Here is a 26,345-nt window from a genome sequence, read left to right on the forward strand (position 1 = left end):
TGTAGAACGACTACATCATAAGAAAGTTTCGGGCTTATTGAACAAGTTCTACGACAACAACTCATTTACTGAAAGTAGATGAACTAATATAAGTTGCAAGATAATTTTCTCCTATAATCAACCATTTTTTAGATAACAAGTTTTTGTTAACTTACCCTCTATGGCATAGCGTTACGAATATGTAAAAACGTATTTTTGAGGTTTTTTTAAAAGTTGAATCATTCCACTCTGGCATTATGTTGCAAATGTTCTTATAGTTTTTCTCTTTTCTTGAATAACTGATTCCCAAAAATTTGAAGTTTTGAAAGAAAAAGTTGGTACTCTATGTTTTTTTATGCAAGCCACAAAATAAATTAGTGTCCCCCAGAATCTTAGGTCCAAAATTAATTCATGGCATAGAGAGCAAACTGTTTAAATTTTTCCAAATTTGAATCGTATAGTCAAAAAATCGCACAATCTTAGCATTATTACAATGCTTTGAAGTCCCTAGCTGCAAAATGCACATTATTAATCCAAGGATAGCAACTCGATAATCGAAGGTTAATTTCGGGAATTCAAGGGATCGTGTACGTTAGTCCACCAATACGAGATTAAAATGGGAGCTGGCAGTTCACCAAGTTCATTGCCAATTCAAGCCATCATGTGAACACACACCGAATTGATTCGAGGAAAATGAGAAGCCTTTCCTCGGAGCCCTCCCCTATATTTCCCGATCTGGAAGTCACTAACCCACGAGCGACACGCGGAAGGAGGCCGAGGTGAGGCGTGTCTTGCGATCCATCGATATTTCCCCATTTGAAGCTGTGGTAAATAATCGATTATTAAGGTGCTCGCTGAGAACACCCTGTTTATCGATACTTTTCCATAGGTTTAAATGGCCGATCAATCGATATATCGCAAAGCACGCCACGCCACTGGGAAGGAGGCCGAGCGAAGGAACCTTTGATTTTGGGTCGAAGCGCGCAAAGGCGTAAGCTGCATACGAAATCAAAGCCGTCTTTTGAAAAGGCGCTCCCCTGCCGCCTCACGCAAGGAGCCGGCGCTATTCTTCATTCAGGGACGACAAATGCCCCCGAAAAGCACCGCGCGGGGCCCTTAATTGAACGCACTCACGTCGGAAAGTTAGAAACGTTTGGGGGCTCGTTGACAGGAGATCCGACCGGGGAACGGGCTCCGGGAACACGAGATATAGGGTTACATGACGATGCTCAAACCGGGAAAATACAACTCATGTGTGATATTTCAAAATGGCTGCCCTGAAACTTCATTTCATCAGAAAGAAATCAATCAATATTTTTACATCACATGAGGGGCCTGGAGGACGAGGCGCATAAGTACAGATTTTAAAAAATTGAGATATTAATGATTTCAAGTTAAGCTTAGTCTTAATGCATATTCTGTGAAAAATTCGCTCCCTTTCCCACTTTTCAGCATCAAAAATTCGTTTGGAACTTTTTTTCTGCCATAAGGAGCCATGTAATTTGAAACTTAAAACACGTATTTCTCGAAGTGGCAAAAACTGCTGCTTTATGCGCCTCGTCCTCCAAGCTCCTCATATTACGTTTATTTTTCCGCGTTGCTCACTTCAGCGAGAAAAAAGTTCCATAATATACACGGAAGTGCTCCATATGAATCAAACTATTTAGTTTTGTCAAAATAAAATTTCGATTTTCAAATCGTAAGTTAGATTGAATAGATAGAATATTTCGATTGAACTGAACTGTAATGAGAGGATCGGTCGTTGGTACAAAAATGAACAAAACCAATTACATTAAAAATACTTTTTCCAGAAATCCGAAAATCCAATTTTCGACACCCATACTGCCGCGCTGAGAAAAACGCAGTATTAGCATTTGAGAGTTGCCAAATTTCCTCTGATTAATTATTTATTTTTTTGGAGAGCTGTGAATATTTTCTCTTGAAATTGTTGGATAATTTCAATCTAATTACGAAAAAGATTAGTTGACAAATTGAACGGAAAATATTCACGAGTCTTCCTGGAAATTTTTATTGAATCAAAGGCACTCTGGCAACTGACGAGGGTTCATACGGCGTTTTCCTTAGCATACAAGGACTGTCCTTGTATGCTAAGGAAACGCTGTTCTTGAAAGACATTATGTTAAAAACAACGAATACAAAATATTGACAGAATAAATTAGTATATTTACAAATATATATTATCGATTTAATATAAATTAATTTTCAACTATATTTACAAGTTTGTACTATTCTCCAGCTTCAGTCTGATTAATGGGCTTGATGTCCGCAGTGTCGTGGCCTTTGAGGAGCTCAGCCACCTCCTCAGACTTATCTTTCTCCTGGAGTTCCTGCTCGAAGGACTCAGACAGCGGTATGAGCTTGAGGTAAGTGAGATGGGGCCACGTCTCGCCCTTGTGTAACTCCTTCAGGTCGATCTTTCCTACCCGCTCGTTCTCTGGAGTGTCCCGCTTCGTGCAATTGAACGTCGTCACGTGCACCTCCACCTCCAGTGTCTCCTCCTTATCGTCTTTGTGTTCCTTGCTCCTGGTCTCCGGCAGAAATATGACGTTCCCATCCTTCTCGATCTTCTGCGCCTTCAGGATCTTCGTCTTCGTCACCTGGTTGAACTCCGGGAACAACTCCACCCCGATCACAGGGCCCTCCGCTGAACTTGGCTCTTTTTTCTTCTCGTGTTCCTTGTGTTTCTCGTGTTCCTTGTGCGTCTCGTGTTCCTTATGCTTCTCGTGTTCTTTGTGCTTCTCATGTTCCTTTTGCTTCTCGTCTTGGAAAATTTCCGATGTAAAACTTTTGATTTCAGGCACGAGAATTTCCGGAGGTACGACGACCTCCGGGGAAATTTTCATTTCTCTGTTGATGATGTTGTCGCAGTTGCTGAGAACTTGTTCGAACCCTTTTGATGGTTGGGGTATACTATTAAAAGAGAGTATCTTGGTCTCCTGGAATTGTTCGAATCCTTTTGGTGGTTGCGGTATACTATTAAAGGAGTGAGTCTTCGTCTCCAGGTTTTGTTGGAACCCTTTTGGTGGTTGCGGTATACTCTTAAAAGAGAGAGTATTGGTCTCCTGGAGAGGGTAGTTGAAGTGGTTCTGATTGGCGGGAACGCACGCTCCAGGGGGATAAGTTCGGGCTTCTAGGGGGATGAAAAAGTTGTTCAGACCGGCTAAGTCATTGGCACTGATCCTGGTTGGTAGCTGACCCCATCCGTTGGACAACGGTTTCGCGTCGATTTCATTTCCGACTGGGTGTGATACCACGGATGATGGTTGCCATGTCTGAATAGGTAGCGGCTCTCTACAGATTCGAGATGATGGTTGCCACGTCTGAATAGATAGCGGCTTTACAGATTCAGATGATGGTTGCCACGTCTGAAAGGATAGCGGTTTTACAGCATCAGATGACGGAGGCGAAAAACTGCTTGTTGAAATGGCGTTCTGAGATTGGAGAGTGGGAATCTTGGATAGACCCTGCACCTTCAGAATGTCCTCTGTCCACTTCTTTTTCTTCAACTCCTCGAAAAACTCGTCGTCACTCACCCAGTCCTCACACAACTCCGAGTATATCTCCGTGATGTTATGTACCTCTGGACAGAATGGGATGAACTGACTGGAGCGCTGGAGTTTAAGCGTAGGGTCCTCGTGAGGGTCAGTACCTTCCAACCTCATAATTGACGAGCAAAAGGTCTGCCTGTCTAACGGGAAAGGCTGACTTTTCATCCCGATACCTCGTGGAGTGAACGCTCGCTCCACGCTATCTACAGTGTCGTAACTCGGTATACTTTTCTCTTGAGAGTTCAGTAGGTTTCGGAAAGCGGTCCCTGAATTTTGCACATTTTCAAGAGGCATCTGAGAAGGTAATGTTTGAAAGTTTGAGGAATTTTGACGGAAATGTACCTCTGAATTTCGTGTATCGACCGAACTTTTTAGCTGGGGATTCATTTCTGAGGGATTGATAACGTAGTGTTCAAATGCTGGCATAACATCGCGGCTATTCGATGCCCGCAGCTCCAAGTTTTGATCGTGATTCTCAGGAGATTGCGGTCTTAGACCCTTTGCTTCCAATGATATCTCAACGGGATTTGTATGTTGAGGTTGAGACCACAAATCATCGATTTTCTCTGCGAAGATCCTTGTGGGTGAGGTCCCTGTATTAAGGGTCATTTCAGGGCTTTGATAAGTCTGCTTTGGAAGCGCAGTTTTAAGGCCGAAGTCTGAGCTCTCCACATTCGTTGAGAGTGACGGGTTGAACTCCGTGGGAATTACCTTGCCTTCAGTTTTCTTGTCCGAATACTGTTCGAGGAAATAGTTCCTGACGGTGGTCCTCTCGGAATCGGCCTTTGGAGTCGCTTCCCATCTTCGGTAGAAATTTGTCAAAGGCTCTCCAACGGTTGGAATTTCGTTGGCCTCAAGACTTGAGCTTTTCAACCGTTGAGCTTTCCCGTCTTCTGAATCAGAACCCTGCGAGATTTTCAAAGGAAGATCGTATTTCATAGGCCCATTTTTGGTTTCACGCGTATTTTTTGAGAATTCTTGACTCTCTTGATCAGCGAGCTCGTTCAGTTTGAGCCTTTGACTTCTGATTGGCAGCGACAACTTACTAGTTTTGGGAGTCCTTGTTTTTCTGCGAGCTGATTTTTCAAGCCGTAGCCGTGAAATCGGTTTTTCTCGAGAAAGGTCAGCTAAGAGGGCCGGAAATCGATGAGCATTTGAAGATTCGGAGAATGACATTTGGTCAGATTCTGTGCTCAGGGAATTTTCTGAGCTTTTTGAGGATTGCCAGGAACCTACTTCGTTACTGAGTTTACTCGGATTGACCCATTGTTTTGGAATAGGAGAGTCTGATATTGACTGAAAAATAAAAATTAAAATAGCGTTAAATATTTTATCATCCGTAAGAAAGACAATCCATATCAAAAATTATGTAATGAACATCGATCGTAAGATCAAACGATTTTTCGCCGTGCGAAGAGAAAATTATGGTTCTCCTGTCCAGATATTGCTAGTTTTTTCCAATTAATTAATATAAAAAAGGCAACTTTCACACATATTCAACTTTTTCAGAGTGAAATCTGCAGAGTATGAGGTGTTCATAAAGCTGGAAAAAATAAAGAATGCACATTCTCAGAATTTCTTTTTTAAAGGGTGTTCTGTCTAAAAAAATACTCTGAGCAAAAACTCTGGTGGTTGAATACTCTCTGGTGTTCAAAATCTGGAGCAGGTTCCGCGGTTCAAGCTGAGCACGACTGTTTTGTATCTCTATTGGTGTTTCAACCTCCATTAAAATGTAACATAAAACATTTTAGGGTAAAAATACTCATGGGAATTTGAGAACTCTTCAAAGGCCCCTTCATAGAACCTGAAACCTCATGAGGTAAAATAATCTCCCGGAGACCCGTCCCGACTTAATTTTTTATTCAATTTACCAGGGGCCTACGTAGGCGTAAAAATATACGAACACCCTAGGAATGTACCTTTTTCAGGAGGTCCGTGGCTTTTTTAAAAATTATAAATATCCCCAAAAATATGTAAAAGAAAACATGTATCTCACACAATCGTTCAAATTTAGTCTAAAAATAAGTGCCAGATAAACAATCGTGTTTCTTCACGCATTGACTCCAGTATTTTTCACAAAAATCGAGTACTGATTGTGAGTAAAAATAGTTTTGTAGTATCTTTCTTTGATATTGAATTAAACATCACGCAACTCTGCCGTTAAAGTTCGAAATCAGGATTAGCCTACATATTCAAAATCATTTACTTTAAAGCGCTGTATTACCTATATTGAGTAATGAATTTACTCTTCAAAAAAATAAAATATAAAAGACGTTTTGAAAAACCAAAATTCGTTGCCTGGCTGACAAAAGGGCGTAACTGCACATTGACATGAGCCCAGAAAAGCATTTAATTGTATGGACGACAGGGTTCATTGTGGTTATAGGACATTTCGTCAACATTTTTTGTCCGCGCGCCTATTTTTCCAGTAATTTACGTCCACGCGTTTTTTCGGCACGGGGGTTTTGGTCTACGTGCCAGCTGAGACCCAAAGTTAATTGGCCCACCATGTAAATACAAACGACAATTGCTCACGACGTTTTTGGATGAAAGTGTAAAATGTCTTGGAAGAATGAGGGTTTGCTTGTTTTCTTCTGTTTTGTCTGTTTGGTCCAACGGAGAATAATATATAGTTGACAGTTTTGGTAAAAATGGGGGAGCGTCAATTCCATTAGACAAAATTCACTAAAACTCTCTACACCTCTTTGGTGTAACAGGACTTAAGTATCTGTCAAGATTCTCCCACCTTGTTATACCTGAACCAGATAAACCTCTATATTTGCCTCAGCTGAAGGCTCTTAGATTTTTCCAGTGTGCGATAAGTATCTTGATTTATTTTGCAAGGAAAGATCTGTACTTTTAAAGGGTGCCTGTAATTCTTAATACGTTCAATTTCGTATAATACTGTGCAACACCTCTGTTGTGAAATAGTTGCTTCAGGCGCCGCCGCACGGCGGCGGGCGGGCGGCCGCAGCGCAAATCGCGCATTGGCGCCTACAAACCTAAGTGGATACCTCAAGCATTGTGCGATGCGTGAAGTATCCACTTAGGTTTGAAGGCGCCAGTGAGCCTCTCGCGTTGGCGGCACGCCGCTCCGCTCTGTTAAGCTTTAATAGGTATTTACACTCGCATAGTCAGCGTTTTTGAACTCATGATTTTGAATGTTTGCACACTCTGCATTTATTATTCTCATTTAAATTGATGGGGAAAAAATATGTATCAATTTATCAAAGGAGAATAATAATATAATGTGTGCTTTTTAAAAATCGTTGATACAATGTCCTGAAACCTTCATTGCAGAGTGTAGTTGAGCCCTTATTCCGGAGGGGGACGAACTAAGATAAAGGTTTCTCTAGCTACATCATCGCAGCAGATTTTTTACTGCAGAGCAAAATACGAAAAATATAGGAAAACATCCACACACAAAGCAATTTTTTATTAGTTTTGGTTCATATGAAGGTCTCTAAAGAGAATTCTAGAGGACTTATGAAGGCAACACGGTCAAAACCTAAAAAAAAAATCTTGAAAAGTCAAGGGTATCGTGGCTGTTTTTGTTATAAGTTTATTTTCAGTTCAAAAATAACGTAGCCTGCGTCAAGATGAAGTCATGATCATAATTTATAAAAAAATATAATTAAAATTTATAGGAATTATCTTGAAAATTTGATTATATTAAAGAAACGCGAGGAAAATCACTCTTGCGACGAGACTGCGTCACAGTGATTAAATGATGTAACACAGAATGACGATTTAATTATTTTTATAGTGTTAAGAACAAATTATAGTTTTGTTTTTTTATTGAAAACTGATCAAACATGTATAATATTGATTCTTACCTGACTCTGGGTTATCACAGCCATTACCATGCACAGCAGGCATGTATTCTTCAATTTGAGGGAGATCATCTTTGGTGGAATCGTATTTCTTAATCCTCGAGTCGGACACTTAGTTTTATAAATATTAAGTTGATAGGAAAGCTCCGCACAGAATCATAATAGGAAGAATGGGTTGAATCCCGTTTTAGATGATTATACTCAGCAGTGACATGAAAACATCAATAATTAGGAGCGTTCAAGTTTTGTCGTAATGTTTTTTTAGTTTCCTTGATTCCAAATGTATATGATAAAATATTCAATTGTGGATCACTTCTTCCAATTTTTATATTATAGGATTCGAGAACCAATCCTTCCTGGAGGTAAAATCACTTCACGCCCAACATTATTAACTTTCAATTATCAAATATCGCCAACACACTACCCTCATGGAATTAGAAATCAACCAATGCTGATTGTTCGTGTCCCCACACAAAATACAGAGCATTCCCCGTTTAGTATTCGAAGATGCTTCTAATAATTGGCCAGCATTTTATCAATAAACTGTAAATTACACTTTAGGTCCAAAAAACTTAACTTTTAGTAAGTTTGCTGAGCATTATGTGTCTTGATTCACCGTACCCGCTACTTTTTTGTTAAAAACTTTTTCTAATGCACTTTATGATAGATCACCAACGAATGAAAAGCCCTCCGAAAAAAAGCTGCACTTCGTCCTTCTTCGACAGTACCGACTGCTAAACTAAGCTGTACTTCTTTCTCAACTCTCGTTACAATCCTTCTGGTCATCACGGAAATGATACGATCCGTTTTTTGGTCTAATTTTTAATTATCGATTTCAACTCGTCGCTCTGAGCGACGATGGATAAGATACGTTGAACGACGCCACATGACATGCGAACTCTGGCTGGAGTGACAATCGGACGGAAAACTTGCTCATCAAGAGCGAACGTTCGCGGTGATCTTGCAGACTGATTATTTACTCCTCATATGTATTGTTTTGGACAGATCAGAGCTCCGCATCTATGAGAGAGTGAGCCCAAGCAATTCATGAATGATCGCCAAAGATCGCGCCATAGATTCACCAATAGATATAGGTCCCTGCTCGATCCGCAGGTGGCAGATACAGCGACATCTACTAACATCTGTGGTGCAAAAGTGGGATTCGAAGTTCGAACCCTTTATCGCACCGCACGGATTGGTCACGTTCTGAACGTCGGCGCAGCTGTCTAATGCGCTACGGTAGCAGATGGAACGGAGTGGAATTACAAAATTTCATGAAATCTGAAGCCGTGCCATTTCAGGTGCAATATCTCCGGCGATTTTCATGCAAAATTAATGAAATACCTGTTTCAAATTGTTGATGATTAGCCCATCGCTGCATAATTAACACATTTTGTCATATTATTTGAAAGCATCATTTTATTCATTTTTTTTTTTAATGCATTTTACGTACGAGAAAAATAAATAAGACTCCGAAATTACGTACAAAGAAGAAAGAACAAAGAAGAAGAAAGAACGAAAGAAGAAGAAATAAGAAGCATGCAAATATTTAAATGCGGGTTGCATACCGAGACAAATGGTTTAAATTTGTTTTATATTTCACAGCCTCCAGAAATTTCATGAAATATTTCACGGATATTTTCGATCTTTCATAAGTTTCTTTCGTCCTTAGCCACCCTGTGTAAAACGCAATAACTTTTTTCTTTGTACAGGGTGTTTCAGACCACCCGTACCAGGCCTTTTTTTCGGTTGGTTTAGGTCGTACGAAGTCGGAGACCGCGGGGTTGAATAAGGAATTGACCCCAAGGAATCCGAATTTCGTGGTCCCGAAACCCCCCCAACTCCCCTTGGGGGGTAAAGGGGGGGTCACGATGCTAAAAGTCACGGTTTCCGACCGAATTGCGGATAGATCGCATCAGAATTGAAAAGCACGGAAAATTTCATGTGAAATTGACCCCTAAAAATCCAAAATCGGACCATCCAAGGCCCAAAAAGGATCCCCTAAAGAGGGGACAGTACCTCCCTCCATAATTTCTCTTTGGTCTCAAAATTGACGTAAGTTCTCCAGAAAAAGACGGTTTCACAGGTAATCGACCCCGAGAAATCCAAATTTCATGGTCCCGAAGCTCCTCTAGCCCCCTTGGGAGGTAAACGGGGGGGCCCAATTTTAAAAATCGGGGCTCCTTTCCGAATCGCAAATTGATTGCATCCAAATTGAGGAGCAGAACACATGTACATCTTAAGTGACTCCTAAGAGTTCTAATGGACCCCCTGAACGGCAGAAAGTAACTCCCTGAGGAGGGGGGCCTCGCCCCCGCCAAAAATTTCTCAGGATTCCTCTTTGGTCGCAAAATTGACGTCGATTCTCCAGAAAAAGACGGTTTCCTATGTAATCGACCCCGAGGACTCTAAATTTCATGTTCCCTGAGCTCCTCTGGGTCGATTACATAGGAAACCGTCTTTTTCTGGAGAATCGACGTCAATTTTGCGACCAAAGAGGAATCCTGAGAAATTTTTGGCGGGGGCGAGGCCCCCTCCTCAGGGAGTTACTTTCTGCCGTTCAGGGGGTCCATTAGAACTCTTAGGAGTCACTTAAGATGTACATGTGTTCTGCTCCTCAATTTGGATGCAATCAATTTGCGATTCGGAAAGGAGCCCCGATTTTTAAAATTGGGCCCCCCCGTTTACCTCCCAAGGGGGGCTAGAGGAGCTTCGGGACCATGAAATTTGGATTTCTCGGGGTCGATTACCTGTGAAACCGTCTTTTTCTGGAGAACTTACGTCAATTTTGAGACCAAAGAGAAATTATGGAGGGAGGTACTGTCCCCTCTTTAGGGGATCCTTTTTGGGCCTTGGATGGTCCGATTTTGGATTTTTAGGGGTCAATTTCACATGAAATTTTCCGTGCTTTTCAATTCTGATGCGATCTATCCGCAATTCGGTCGGAAACCGTGACTTTTAGCATCGTGACCCCCCCTTTACCCCCCAAGGGGAGTTGGGGGGGTTTCGGGACCACGAAATTCGGATTCCTTGGGGTCAATTCCTTATTCAACCCCGCGGTCTCCGACTTCGTACGACCCAAACCAACCGAGAAAAAGGCCTGGTACGGGTGGTCTGAAACACCCTGTATGTTAGTGTTCAACACTTCACACTTATTTTCCTTCGCTCTAAAAATTAAGTCTCCCGATTGGTTGAGAAGAATACCCTTCTTTCAATTCAATCGTTCTACACTGTATTCAAACTTTGGTCATCCATCACCAATCCATCTGATATGGTCTGGTATTGCAAATATTTTGATCATGGATGCGCTATAAATCAAAGCAGATCCATCGCAAGGATCTATGGAATAAGTCAATTATCACCCAGCCGACTGGATCAATACGAGAAAAAAGAATGAAAAGATGAGTTCTGAATCTCAGTAGTAGTAGTTTCAATGTTGCCATCATGTGGTGTGCAAAATGCGACTATTTATAAAAGAAAAGAAAAATAAAATTTAAATAAGCATGTTTACTTGGACTTTACTCTGTAATAAGATAGTGTTGGCATGATATTTGAGGAAGGCTGGTTTTCTTGATTGAAGGAAATCTACCTAAGGCAAGAATTTTTTAATGAAATAATTTATTTCAAAACTAGCCAAGATATGCTTGAAAGAAGAAACCGACTCAAAATTAGTGGATACCTAACCCTTTTAAGGAGGACGGTTGCAATGGCCCACTTCGCCGTTGACTTTAGTGCAAGCCAACAATTTTCTTAAAAGGAGACACCGATTTTTCCTAGTACGTAAACGGGAAATGAATCCCCTGGGTATATCGAGATTGCAAGGATGCAGCGATTGAAAGGTTGCGTTGGCTGCTTGCTTTAAAGGATCGACATTCCTATTACTTGTGTCGACCAAATAATTGTGTGGAGAATGGAGATACTTTATTTCGCACTTACCTTTGGAAATGACTCATTTTTGCGTTGGGTCATTGAGGGGAAAAAAGAAGTAAAGATGAAAGAAAAAACCATTCTCATGTTTTGAACTGATTGGCTTTGTTTTTATTTTCTTCTTCACCTTCACTGCTTTAATGAATGAAAGAGACAGAGTTGTTGACATTACGACGTAGCTAACCGCGCTTGTTTTCGCGATACAGACGTACGAGTACTCATTACTAATAGGGGCAAACAGTTCTTATGAAGAGGAATTCCTTTTTTGTTTTTCTCCTGTTTATTTGGCTTTTATTCCGTCATTGACCTAAGTTCATAAAGGACATAAGGCATACCAGAGGGTATAGCCACGTCCACGCTAGGATTTCCAACTTTTCAAGGATTCAGGCCGAAAGAAATCTGGCTCAAGCATTAAAATACTTGAATTTGCCGACAAGAGTTTTTATCTTGGCTTTAAGCTGAATTTCTGCGGGAACCAAAAAAAAAAATGCTTGGAGACGTAGCAAAAATGTATATTTCGAGTAGTATCATTATTGATTCAAGAAAAAACATTTCTTGGCGACAAATGTAAAAACTTTTCTTCTTCGGCTTTTGCTCATTAATTGTGCTGAAGAACGCCGCCAGTATACAGCTGTGGTAAGTAAGAACGTCGTATGAACATTCTAGAGTTGCCAAATTTTTTCCGATAAAATGTTTATTTTTGAGGAACGCTATGAACATATTTCCTTTAAATTTTAAGGAAATTTTGGTGAAATTGGGGAAAGAAATTATCTGGAAAATTAGAAGGAAAATATCCACAAGTTTACCAGGAAATTTGCGTTTTATCAAAGTAAACGTGGCAACTCTCAAATGTTCATACGACGTTTTTCCTAAATACGGTAGAGTAGTGGATAGCATCGTTTTTTACTTTTTTTCCGATTTAACATGTTACAAAGTGCGGTTTTATTGAGCCGTTACTGTCGAAATTACTGGTTTATTTTTATCCCTGTTCGTTTCAGTAATATGGCAGTTTCACCGGTAAAAACGGATGTAAAGTATGCTATACTTCAGCTTGAATTGCAACACTGTCGAGATCGGAAAATGATGAAACGGAAGCCGAGGCCTGCCAGGAGGGATGACGCGCCGGGCGCCATGGAGAAACACAGCGTTTTTAATGGTGTTTATGGAAGAAAACTTCATGATTGATTATCGATTAAAGTTGGTCTCCCCCGTTCCGCTACATTTACTCTCTTTGTCCGACACACTGTGACTCGTGTTGCTGCCACCACCCCTCCCTCCCTCCCCCTCTCCTCTTGAGGCTCTTACCTTCCTCCCTTGCTTGACATTTTTCTTGATTTATATCTCGGCCAACTAATCACCTCCCAATATTTTATAACCATACCAACACCAGAGGTTTGCCGCAATCAGACGCTGAATTTAGCAGCTGAATGTGGAAGTCAACAGTCATCGCCCAGCGGCTGAAATTTAGCAAATTCGAGTTATTTTCAACCAGATGTGTATTAAATCTACTCGAATAGTTCAGACAAATTCAAAATTGGTCCGATCGTTGCTGAGAATCGTTGCTGAATTTTGCGCGTCACGCGCAAAATTCAGGCATCGGGCCGATTACTTCCACAATCAAGCCACATTCAGCTCCCACATTCAGCGTGTGATTGCGGTGGTTCTCTTGGAGTCATCCCTAAGTTTAACTGCCGTGTTGAGAAAAAACGTCGTATAAGCCTTTGGATGTTGCCCAATTTTCCCCAATAAAATATTTATTTTTGAGAAAAATTATGAATGTTTTTAGTTGAAATTCTCTGATAGTTAGATTAAATTGAGAACAAAATTGTCTGAAAAATTGGAGGAGAAACATTTACAAATTTTCTCGAAAATTCGTATTTTATTAAAGGAAATTTGGCAACGTCTTAAGGCTGATATGGAGTTTTTTCTTAGCACGGCAGTATGGCACTTCGTATGGAGGGGGGGGGGGACCCCCGCAGACCGCTGCCAGCGTTACGCATTGTTGTACGGGATGGGACATATTGCGCGAAGAATCATGCGAGGTTATTTTTGGTAATATTTTTCAAGTTTTCTATAATAAGTATTTTTTGTCCGTTGGCTCAATAGCTCGTAATCAACAGTGGTTCGATGTATCGTTCAGTTCAAAACAATTGAACATAACCTCAAACAAAAATTTTAGGATTTTATTTGGAAAATATGAAAATGAGAAAATTCCTAACAATTTCACTTTTCATTGCCATTCTGTACTCATAAGAATAAAAAATCTATCACAAAAACCCCGTTCTCTCATATTTCTAAATTGACTTTCGAGGATATGTTTACACGCTAAACCAATCGATATCGATACGATCTCACCTGCTTGATGTATCGGACAGGTCTATGAGTTGAAAAATCAAAGCACTGGTTTTAGAAATTCGGTTCGAACTCCTTCACCGAGACGTTTGTACCACTGTGCTGCTCAAAGAGAATATTACCCCAAGTCCCGCAAAGGGACTCAACTATCACTGACTGAGCTAGTATACAACTTTATGACTAAGCCGTATTTTTGCATTTTTATACCGGGGAATCAACTTCCCCGATAATTTTAAAGAACTCTTCCGCTCTCGTTTCACGAAATTGAGCACGCGATCGGAGTTTCCCCGGGGTCGAGGGACCTCATTACGCGCGGGGGCGGAGGGTCTCGACAAACGGCGCAAAGGCCGGGGGCAGGGACAGGGCGAGTTCCGAAAATGACTCAATTCGTACGGGAGCGGTGAGCGGTGGCGACGATTTGATAAAATTCGCTATCGGGAGGACTCGGAAAATGAGCGAGAAAATTACGCGAAAAGCAACGACAGCCATAAAGTGTTGTGACAAGGGGAGACGCGGGGCAGGGGTCAAGGGTGGAGTGGAAGTCGTTGCTGGAGCGAGGAGAACTCCGAAGGGGGGGAGGGGGTTGAGGGAGGGAGGAAGGAGGACGAGGACGGACACAGAGGGCAAAAATAATTAGGAGCGGGGACGCGCGGGGGGATGACAAGGATTCGTGTCAATTTGCCAGAGAAAATTAACAGAAATAACCGGGGGTATTTATTTCGAATGTCGTGATGGAGGATTCAAGTTCAAAAACAAAGATGCAGTAGCTCTGCCGCGGTGACGCTGGCTGCCGGCGACGCACAGTTGGCCTCCTCCGCCAGAAACGAATCGCTGCATTTAGAGTGCCTATACTGCGGGGCTAAGGAAGAACGCCGTATGAACATTCAAGAGTTGCCAAATTTCCCCGGTTAAAAAACGTATCTCTGAGGAAAGCTCTGATTTTTTCCCCTTAAATTTTCAGATGTCTTAGAGTAAATTCCGAACAAAAATGCCTGAAAATTTTGAGGAAAAACACTTCCGATTTTCCCAGTAAATTCATCTCTTGTTAGAGGAAATATGGCAACCTCTGAAGGCTCATACAGCGTTTTTCCTTAGCACGGCAGTACACGAGGAGAGATGACTACTACTACATCGAGGTGTTGTGTATGTTGCCTATCTATTAATGGAAGGGGCTACTATCATTTGTAATAAAAATTCTTTGTAAGTAATAATTTTTGTAATAAAATTTAAACGAGTCGCAATTTTTTTTTCCATTGCAAATTGACCACTTTTTTGAATACATAGAATTCATTCTACAAATCATTTAAAAGCAATATTTAATGACCAAATAATGTAAACAGATTGCAATTTCATAGTAAAAGATCGCAATCTATATATTTAATATCCTAAGGCCTTTTATGGCCTCATACAGTTTGTGCTAATTCGATCTCGGAAACTACTGGACCGATTTTGCTCGGATTTGTTTTAAATGAAAGCTCTTAGGCTGTAGACGTGCCAACATTCCTTAGTTTTTCGATTTGCGAGACCGACGTTGCAAAATTTACCTCGATTTGATAACGACATGCTTGCGTTTTTGACGTTGGACAGTTTGTGCTAATTCGATCTCGGAAACTACTGGACCGATTTTGCTCGGATTTGTTTTAAATGAAAGCTCTTAGGATGTAGACGTGCCAACATTCCTTAGTTTTTCGATTTGCGCGACCGACGTTGCAAAATTTACCTCGATTTGATAACGACATGCTTGCGTTTTTGACGTTGGACAGTTTGTGCTAATTCGATCTCGGAAACTACTGGACCGATTTTGCTCGGATTTGTTTTAAATGAAAGCTCTTAGGATGTAGACGTGCCAACATTCCTTAGTTTTTCGATTTGCGCGACCGACGTTGCAAAATTTACCTCGATTTGATAACGACATGCTTGCGTTTTTGACGTTGGACAGTTTGTGCTAATTCGATCTCGGAAACTACTGGACCGATTTTGCTCGGATTTGTTTTAAATGAAAGCTCTTAGGCTGTAGACGTGCCAACATTCCTTAGTTTTTCAATTTGCGCGACCGACGTTGCAAAATTTATCTCGATTTGATAACGAAATATTTTCGTCTTTGCCGCGGGACGAGTCATATGGTTGGGGGACCTCCCACCCTCTGATTTTCCGTTTCCCTCTCCACGTAAACCCATCCCTACCTGCTCACAACACGTGTCACCCTTCTACCCTAGCATGGGTCCTACGGCAGTTTCACTCATGTCGGGGGTCGGCTCATGTCTTCTTCCAAGAGAATTGGTGATTTATCTTCACCCTTTCGCACCGTTACATTTTCAAAAAGTGTTCTGATTTTCTTTTCCAGGAGTGTTATTTATTTTTCAAGGTTGTTTCTTTTTCTAAAAGTAGGTAATTTTTAGTTTCCTATTCTTTGTTTTTGAATTTTTCATTTTGCCTCCAGGAAGTCCTCTAAGCACTGGTAGTAGCAAAATTTGGCTCGCGAAGCGAGCCAACAGTTACTCGCGGAGCGAGTAACTGGGGGTCCAGGGGGCTTGCCCCCGGCTAGCGGCGCAAGCGAGCGTAGCGAGCTGAAGCAGCTAGTTTTATCTTAATATTTTCGTCTCTTGATGACGGGCCGATGTAGATTCGAGTTTTTTCCCAAGCACGGCAGAATTGAGACAACTGATAGGAGGGACTTCTTGATTTTTTTGGCAAAGTATTCTCTCTCCCCTTACTTGAACAGTTATGATATGTGAGATAGGCGGTCTGAATAATGCCTCTTGACTGTGAGTGATAACCGTGAAGACATGTCTGTCATGAAGAGATGCGCGTCTTCATCAATTTGAAAGATTTTTTCCTCAGGTCCCTAGGAAAAGGAATTTTACTGTGGTAAAAAGTTCCATGCAGGCCCATGACCCATCATTAAAGGGTTCAGGGCATGACTTGTCAAGTGTCATTCTTCTTAAACAATTCAGTTTTAAATTATTTCATGAGAAACGTATCTCATGCACTGAAAAGAATTATGGTAATATTAAAACAAAAGAAAACAATTTTTCTGGCGTAAACTAATTCAGTCATGAAAGTGACTGAGTCAATGAAAGTGCCCCGTAAAATTTTAGTTGCATCATCAGAATTTTCCTTTGTCGCAAAAAATGTATTGAGTTGTTAGGATCAGAGGGATTTCATTTCAACAAGGATTCCGTTGCTGTCATCACTAAAATTTTACTTATAATAGGATGAATTAATCACTTTCTTGCCGCAACAAGTATCTTCTGTGGCACGATGAAACACTGTCAAAAGGCAAGAGTTTGTTTCCTTCGAAACATTTTTCTCAGTGAAAGTGATTCACAATTTCTCAGTTTTCCTTTGTGATATTTAAAAAATTAGAAATCATAATTCCTAATCTCAAGACAGATTTTTGATGTGACAATAGGGACTACGTCAATTAAAAAATTTGAAATGCTAACAGTTTGAACTGAAATTTAAACTTTTCGCACGTCATGAGGTCCTTTGTGATTTTACACTTTCAAACCTGCCACGATGAAACCACAATATGAACTGCGACACTATATGTCCACGCACTGGACCCTTCATTTACAAACCACTGAACCAGTCCACACTGGGCTCGGAGGCTGTGAATTCTGGATTTAGGAGTAAAGCCCGTTTCTGCGACCCTCTTGGTATGGCATCACACCCAGAACCCGAGGTCTCTGGAGAGCAAGCGCTTTTGCCCTTAAAAAAGCTTACTTCAGTTATTGACCCTATATTTTGAATTAGTTCTTCTAGAGCAACTTTAACCTTGGCAATAGTTCTCCACAATAAATTGTGACACTCCACAATATGTGAGCATGACATACTTATAAGCGATTCAAGTGTCTCTGGTCTGGATTGGGGTCATTTTTCTACGTAAAGTGGTTCCTTTGGGGAAGGGGAACAATTAGAACGTCTCTTCTGCAGCTCAATTATAAAATTCAGTAGTTTTCCCAAAATCACACAACTCCTTTAAAATTAAGTTTCCATTCTGATGCGGTTTACTGTAAGGGCCACGTTTGCTGAACGAAAATTTTGACCATCAAGAGTCCTTTTTCAATCCACTGCGCGGCGAAGCAGGACGCAATGGTCGTCGTCGCTGCACATTGCACGGTGACAATCGCCGCGCTCCGGGGGAGCGGTGGGGAGAGGGAGAGGCAGGGTCCGGGAGGGCAGAGGTAACCCGGGTCAAATTAAAAATAACTCCCTCGCATTAATTTCGATTTCGGTCTCAACGAGAGGAGCGAGAAACGGAGAGGGAGCATTATTTCTGCTAACGGACCAAGATTGTTTGATCGGACATCGGGGAGGTTAACACCCCCTCCCCCTCTCGATAGTTCCCGCGGTCCACCCCCGCTGGCTCACCGATGTCTCCATCCGAAAATGGCGCTGAAACCGACCACCGCAAACGCCGCTGCCAAGGTTCTCCTCGAAAATCGAGTTTCCGCAAGGGTGAGGGATATACGAAATAACCAACTGCTCATGGGTAAAATTCCTTAAAAACACTATACCATGTTTAATTTTGTTTAAATAATTTCTAGACTTACAGCAAAAAACTCTTGAAGCCAAACGCATAATGGAAAATGTAAACGCAAATTTGTTGTTGCTTCATCTGAAAGTGCCTAAAGAGCTGATTTTGCAGTATTTTTCATAATTTTTTTCGGCTATTGGAAATAGTGTAAAAATAGATTTGAAAATTTGAAACTGCGCCGCCTAGTGACGACATCTGACGGCGTTTTCCATTTAAACGCATAAATTTTAGCAGATTAGATCATTTTGTCATATCTCCTCCAATAACTGTTCAATTCATGAACCAAGGGTATTCTCGTGTTCAGCCCACTTGGTAGCGTCCATTCAAACACGGAATTCATCAAATTTCAGAGACCTGCAAATTATCGATTACAGTGTCATACTTTCCCTACAAAGGTACCTACTACTCTACATACTTCGATCCTCCCTTTGAGTAAATCTTCGCATCATCCGGCAATGCTGCATTGCAGAGACTCAGAAAAGAAGGAGTTAATGGATGTGTAACATAAAAATTAATTGGCACTTGTGATAGCATCGTCCCGTTAATGTCTGCAATTACTGCGAAATGAGTTGTTAATTTGAAAGAGTATCTTGCGGCGATTTTGCGCTACATTAAGCGAAATCAACGATTGGCCCACGTACTATTCCTTTTCAAAACATGTGGACATCGTTGAATACCGTCTGATACACCCACACCTAATACTAAGCATTGGAGAGTTGTTTTTTCATCCCTTAGCTGATATAATTTTATTATCCTAGAAACGAAGGACAGAAATAAATAAAAATATAAACAAAGATGAGAGAATGCGATTGAAATTGGTATAATTCGACTTTTTCTCTTTTAATTTATGACATATTAGCCGTTCTAGTGCGCTTCGCGCTCCCGTCACAGCTGGCCGAGGGGCTGCGCCCCCTAGGTCCCCGGTCACTCGCTGCGGGAGTGACATTCGGCTCGCTCCGCGCAAGCCCTTTCCCTAAGTATTTGGACATCGAAATCATTATGATGTATACACTTTGGAGACTTCCAAGGCAAAAATGATTTTGTCACAGAACCTTGTTTCCGGAGTGCGCCGTCATTTGCAAATTAATGGATTTATAGGGATGAGGCAATGATTTGAGAAAGTTGGATGAATGTTGTCGTAAAAAGGAATCGTAATTCCGTTAGAAAATCATTCAGGAGCCTCGCACGATGAGGCAACCCTGGCTAGACGATGAACTGATGGTGTTAATTAAATTCATAACCAGGTGAGAACTAGGAACGCTACCGAGTTACTCGTCGTCTGCACGTTGCGAGTATAATTGCATCCAAAAATATCCTTGAGGAGGAAAAAAAATGTGTATGCACCCATGACCGAACCGTCTCTTTGGCAGGCTCAAACTCTCAAACCAAACATTTACTCATCATCACCTTGTGCTTTTTGAGCCACGGTCCAAGTGAATGATTTAGTGGTAAAATCAATTGCAGAGGTCGGGTGCGAACCATATATTAGGTACAAAACTTTTTCCATTGCTCTGAATGAGAATGAATCGCACCCTTCCAGGAAAAGGATCACCAATTAAGCGCCATTTTTACCGACAATAAGTCATCGGTGGATTTGGGTTCCTTAATTGTTTCCTAATTGTAATCATTACCGAGTGGAAAATTTGCACACAGACATTGTATTGCTTCATCTGAGAGTGCTTAAATGGCCTGAGTTCTCAGTGTTTCTCATAATTTTTTTCTGCAATGGGAAATTGCAGGAAAAAAGATTTAAAAGTGAGAGAATTTGCCCTTTTGTTGAAAACGAGAAAAACCTTAGAAACCATGATATAGTCGGCCTGTTTTAAATCGTTGATTTTATGAGAGTGTTTTAATCAATTCATCGCTTTAATAATCCGAAGATCGTCTGAAATTTAGGACGGGCCCAATAAAACGTTTTTTACCGTGTTTCTCTCTGGCGCTTAAGTCTTTCTTTAGGATGAAAAATTCAACTCGGTTTTTATCTCGACCTAAATATACTACATAGCGCCCTGATACAACTATACATGTTCCACAGATGTGCGTGTTGCATGTTCAATTTTGAAGGCGCTTATCCTTTCCTCGCCTCTTCAAAAATACATGGGAGTTGTCGTTAGTGTTATCACCCGAATAACAGGAAGCGAAGGTAGGAAAACTAAAGATATTGCATCTCATCCTCTTATTATTATGAAAAGAACCGCTCTTTATTTGGTCGACGAATTTCAGGCTTTCATGGATTTTCTAATTTCTAACTTTTGAAATACTTCCTGAACAAAATTAAATGGATATTTTCGCCAAAAAATTACACCATTAATTATAACGGCTGTAATATCGTTCCTTTAAAATCATCGTTACTTTCTATATAGACCGAGAGTTAAAGATATTGAGTTGAGAAAAATGAAACAAAAAACGCTGAGACGGAGACCTGATAAGTTAAATATGGACGTATTTCTACCAAACAGACCTATGTGCAAGTGAGAAATGTGGGGTGTGCTCGTTAGTCTCTGGCCGTAAGAGTGAATGAGAATAATAAAGCGCCAGTGACGTCAACGGAGATGGAGGAACCACCGTCCACCGCCTTCCCGGCTCCGCTTCGTCTTTAACTCATGAGCCCTGTCCACAACGCTCTCTTGCCATGCCCGCGGCTCATGAGTTCCGCATTCAGTTGCACATAGGTCTGTTTGATAGAATGCAACATCCCGCTTTTCCAATTCTTCAAAAGGAACCACACCCACTTTTACATTGCTTCTTATGCAGCTTCGACGAGCACACCCCACATTTCTCACTTGCACATAGGTCTCTTTGGTAGAACTACGTCCATATCATCTCAATGATGCACTTCAAGGCAGAAAATAAGTAATCATCAGTGCGGAATTCTGCTCAGCAGCGGTCCACTTCGCTACAATTTTCTTTTATTCTGCTCCACTAGCTTCCTCTGGATGGTAAAATAAGGAATTAAAATGAATCATCTTCAAACAAATCATCCTTTCAGATTTGCAAATATACTTCTAAGTACTAGATTCTAAAACGACAACGACTGATTGAAGAAAAATATGAATTCTTGGAGGGAAAGCGAATAATCTGGCTAGAGCCGTTTCCGGTGATAGATTACTTTTTCTATAATGTTCCACTTTTTTGCCCATATTCTCAGAGGGAATATTAAGCTGACTTCAATCAAGGTGTTCTCTTGCCCTCCCATTTCTCTCATCGTTACAGAGACTTTTTTCCGAAGTCACTCTGCGAGATCTCAGCTACAACGTCGACCACGAGGTGGCGGCTTTCAAATAGTGAAAGACTGATAATCATGTTTCTTTGGTACCAATAGTTAGAAATGTAGCTAGTACATATATATTATAACCTATCAGTCTATCGGCGGATGATTGAACAGGATGATTGACGGATTGAAAATATCGCATTAAAAACAGGCGAAAAAATGGCGTAGAGAAAAGAAGCATTGCATGTTATTTACCATGTACATTTTAGGTTATTATACGTATAAACGCACTACTTGTGTACTGTAACTATTGTCCTAAAGTGCTTGTCCGCGGCAGGGTCGGATTTAGAGGGTGGCCACATGGGCCGCGGCCCATGGCGGCAAATGTTGTAACTTTTTCAAATTTAGGTATCAAGAAAAAAATATGATTCAGAAAAAAAATTAAAAACGAGAAAAGGCGAAAAAATCTCTCATTTCTTGAGAGCTCAAGTACAGTAAATTCTAATTTGTCCGTCTTTCGGTGATACAAGAGACAGCGCCTTTCATTAGTCTAGTTGAGAGAGAAACCAAACATGTAATTTGGCCTGGAGTGGCGCGGCGCAGAGAGCACTAACGACGCGGACTTGAGATGTAAAGGAGAAGCCCTCGGCGCGCCGGTCGGCATGACACAAATATTCGCTCCTACAAGACTCCATGAATACTTCACGCATTGCGGTCAGTAGTGGTTGGCGTGAAACTCACAGTGCCTACAAGACTGCATAGATACTTCACGCATTGCGTCAAACGTAGTGCGGTCAGCGGCGGTCGGCGCGAAACGCATAGCGCCTACAAGACTGTAGGGATACTTCACGCGTTGCGCCAAACACAGTGCGGTTGGCGCGGTGGCGGAAATTAAAATCATTAAACCACAGTCATGTTTATTCATTCATAATTTTTTCGTTCTTTTCTTATAAATGAAAGGCCTCGTCCATACAGAGATAGGTTTCCGGAACTTAATTTTCGCGCAAAGTTCCATGAACTTTTGCTCGTGTTGACAGGGCTTTCACAAAAAAATTTGCCCAACACGAGTAAACGCGTCTTATGCACCCCCTCTCCCTCCGGCACGCTCATTTGATGGTTTATATCGATGTTTTAAAACAAATGAGAAGGGGCGGCAAGTAGGTAAATCCGGCCCTGGTCCGCGGTATACTAATTATACTATTATAGTGTATTTTCCGAGGGAAAACATTTCATTTTTCCTCGTCCTGCTGCTAAGAAACTCTCTGCTCCCTTCTCTTTCACTTCATCCCTTCTTTTCACCCTTAGTTTACTCACTTCTTATGGTTTTATTCTCTTTCCTTCCCGTTCACTTTTTGACTTCCCTCATTCCTTTGCCAGCAACTTTACTGATTGCACATAATTGATAACCAAGAAATGTGAAAAATTCATGTCTTAACATAGAAGGATACACGGGTGAGGAAGCTTGGTGAATTCTTTTTCTTTTCTTTTCTTTTTTTTGTTTTTTGTTTGTTTTTTTTTTTGTTTGGCATAACAATTGAAATAATCTTCATATCATTTGAAATTCGTTTCTGATAATAATTTGTAAAAGATAAAAAAGAGCGTTTGAGCTCATTTTTAGCCATAACATTTTAGTTTAGAGCTTTATGTTTGTCATCAGCTTTCATTTAATGTTTCTGATACCACGGCGTTTTCCTCGAAATCCCAACGATTTCATTCATGGTGTGCTACCAACGAAACCTCTCAATTTAAATGCAATTTTGGGATCATGATAAGGACGTTGCGGAGGCTGAAGATAGAAAGGCGCACACGGAGACAATTACTCAACAAAGTTTATAATGGGTTCTTCAATTTGCTCCCGTCGCAAATTGACAACAGAGCTCAAATAAGTATTTTGGAAAGTTAAAGAAGCGCAGCAGGTTTTTGTTACAAGGCAAATTTACTGAGTTTATGTACCGACCGGGTATTTTCATCCTAAAGCCGGTATGCGCTACGAAATTAAAAGGTTGCAAATTAAAAGGCTCATTCTCTTTCCCTCCATCTTATTTTCTATTTGCATACTTTGCGCTATTTGATATCTCCTCAGTTCCACCCTTGTTTCCTCAATTTTCATATTCGAGCGGAATAACTCCGCCATATTTTCTCGTCTTACCGTTTCGCCTCCTCCCGGTGGCGGTGGCTAATTTAGAGAAACTTCTGAGCAGCTCTATGAGAAGAAACGCCAGATCGTCCCAACTATCGAGTTTAGCCCAACAGAGAATCCTTTCAACTGACGAAGGAGCTCTAACTTCGGGCGAGGGGCCAGATGTGCATTCGCCGACAAGATTCGCCTTCATTTTTGAAATTAGGCAAAACGAGCAGCAATGATGGTAACATAACATACTATATGAAATTTCAACTAAGACAATGGGCCTGTTGCAAACTTTTGCTAGAGCAAAAATAAGAGTTGTTTCCTATAGATAATGCCTCAAAAATCACGATGAGCGCATCGGCAAAGTCTGAAATGCACTCATAACTTCACAATCTGCGTAAGAAATTTGCGTTTTTTTGAGCTTCCCGCTTCAAAAACGATACTACGGCACAGGTGAACATTTTGTTAGAAGAGTCGCTCCATCGTCGGCAATATTCATCATGGCCGACGCTTGCGCAGTTCCGCGCGTATTTCGAGGAGAGTTCAAGGTCAATCAAGGCGGATGAGGAAAATATGAACGTAAACACGCCGATTGTTATCTGGTCTAATCCTGTTCAGGTGTTATCTCGTCCCATCACAGGTGTTTTGGCGGATTGGCGTCGGCCATGATGAGTATTGCCGACGATGGAACGACTCCTCTAATAAAATGTTCACCTGTGCCGTAGTATCGTTTTTGAAGCGGGAAGCTCAAAAAACCGCAAATTTCTTACGCAGATTGTGAAGTTATGAGTGCATTTCAGACTTTGCCGATGCGCTCATCGTGATTTTTGAGGCATTATCTATAAGAAACAACTCTTATTTTTGCTCTAGCAAAAGTTTGCAACAGGCCCATTGACTTACACGTATCTAGTATACGCGCGTTTTTTTTCCAAATGGTCAGTTTGCTCTGTGACTTGACCCACGGCGTATTTTAACGAAGTGTCAATTTATGTACATAGATACTTCCGGATTTAAGTTTTTTTCAGGGCCATGCCAAAAATAGAGGTTCGGCTTCGACTTTTTCTGACTTGACTATTACATTTTCCGCCCTCTCTTTTCAAATCTCTCATAATTTCCTCGGAAAAATGTCGAATAAATTCGGAAATTTTGACGCATCGCAGCTGAGTTTCATGTTTTCGTAGTTTCAACGTTGATATTTTCAAATATTTTTCATTCGAAACAAATTAAACCGGCATTACAGTGTAGAGTGCACGGCTACGCGAGCGGTGATTGAGAGACGCATTTTGATCATATCAGGCTCAATTTGCAACGGTTGAATAAACATTGAGGTAGAGCTGGAGATGAAAAATTATGCAGCGCGGCGCTCGCTCTATTTTTAAGCGGGATCAAGGCGTGGCGTGAATTGCGATATATCGATTGTTATGCCATTTAAACCTACGGTAAAGAATCGATTATTAAGGTGTTCGCTGCGAACACCCTGTTTATCGATCCTTTTCTATAGGTTCAAATGGCATAACAATCGATATATCGCAATTCACGCCACGCCACTGAGCGGGATTTCATTTATAACCGGAGGCATGGACCGTGGACCGAAAATCCCGGGATGGAAACGCGTCTGAGGGATGCAAAATTGCAGAATAAGCCAGTAAATACTTAAACGTCTATTCGCCAACACCATTAACACTCGTTTTGACGTTCAAATGTTTTCTCTCCTCACTTCCTTTCCGCTCCGCCATGCCTCCTCACTTTAGTGTGGTTCTTCTTTTCCGCTTCCCCCTTTTTATCACTTGGCCTCCAGCCATTTGGTAAAGAGCCTCGCGATATACACTAAATGAAGTTATTTGGCTCCCTCCGCGGCTCGCCCCGCGAAGGGCTTCTCCGTCGCCATTAAGTTATTCTTTTTTTCCGCGCGGATTAAACTGTGGCTACTGTAGACACTCCCGGATTTACCTGGTACATTGTCGTATGTTTATTGACGTCCCGAGCTCTCGGTTCCCTTTGTCCTTGCGCCATAAAATGCACGAGGAGAAACAAGTCAGGGTTATATATGAACGCAGGGGCTCATTTGACCAATCTTCGCTTTGACTCCGTGCTGGGAAAATAACGACAGGTTAAACCGTTATTCCCGCCAATTTTGGCACCGACCGAAGAGTGCGACAGAAAGATGGGAATAAAGATGGTAGAATTAATAAATTATAATTTTAGTGATCAATACATCTCCCAGGGAGTTGCAACTGATCAAAAGGCGGTTTTCTTAACATTTTAAACTCCTATTTATTATTAGGATGAATCGATACCGAAAATAAACAAACATCGAATAAACGATGCTAAAATACTGTCTGCAGTCAAAATTTTGGCAAAACGATCCATTACACTTGAAGGCTTCCTCCAACTGCTCTTTCTCAAAATACATGTATTTTGGAAATCCTGGAATCAAGTTAAAAATATCCAAAAAGGAAATGCTGCATTCGGTTTCTCTAAAATAATATTTAATTTTTGTGTTCGGATTATTTCAGCTTTCACCTAGGTTTTAAATAGGATACTTTTTAAAAAAGAACTTATATCTTAAGAACTTAAGAATATCTGCTTCTTGGTATTGTGGGTTTGTTTTTCCAAAAACAAAACAGAAATTAGTAGTAAAGCCAGCATTTTGGCAAAATTTGATTGAGACCTCGACGTTTGCTGCCTTCCATTCAACTCACCCCGAGAAATATAATCAACGAATCAAAATCTCCGTATTCAACTTTGTATTCTCTGTATATCTCAAAGCGCGATCAAAGCGCGAATTTCCGCCAGAGATATGTCA

At 41.0% G+C, this 26,345-nt stretch overlaps 2 protein-coding genes across 2 annotated transcripts in view; one reads left to right on the forward strand and one right to left on the reverse strand.

Moving 5' to 3' along the window:
- Sesn (Sestrin) overlaps positions 1 to 26,345 on the forward strand; it is a 511,698-nt gene that overhangs the window by 124,786 nt on the left and 360,567 nt on the right. The window lies entirely within an intron of this gene.
- On the reverse strand, positions 2,226 to 8,169 carry LOC109029969 (uncharacterized). Its single transcript, XM_019040704.2, has 2 exons — positions 7,385 to 8,169; positions 2,226 to 4,844 (listed from the first exon to the last, which is right to left on the reverse strand). The coding sequence occupies exons 1-2, from the start codon at positions 7,451 to 7,453 to the stop codon at positions 2,226 to 2,228; spliced, it is 2,688 nt and encodes an 895-aa protein (XP_018896249.2). The 5' UTR covers positions 7,454 to 8,169.

This window comes from Bemisia tabaci, chromosome 3 (assembly GCF_918797505.1).
Source record: "Bemisia tabaci chromosome 3, PGI_BMITA_v3".
Taxonomy (NCBI): domain Eukaryota; kingdom Metazoa; phylum Arthropoda; class Insecta; order Hemiptera; family Aleyrodidae; genus Bemisia; species Bemisia tabaci.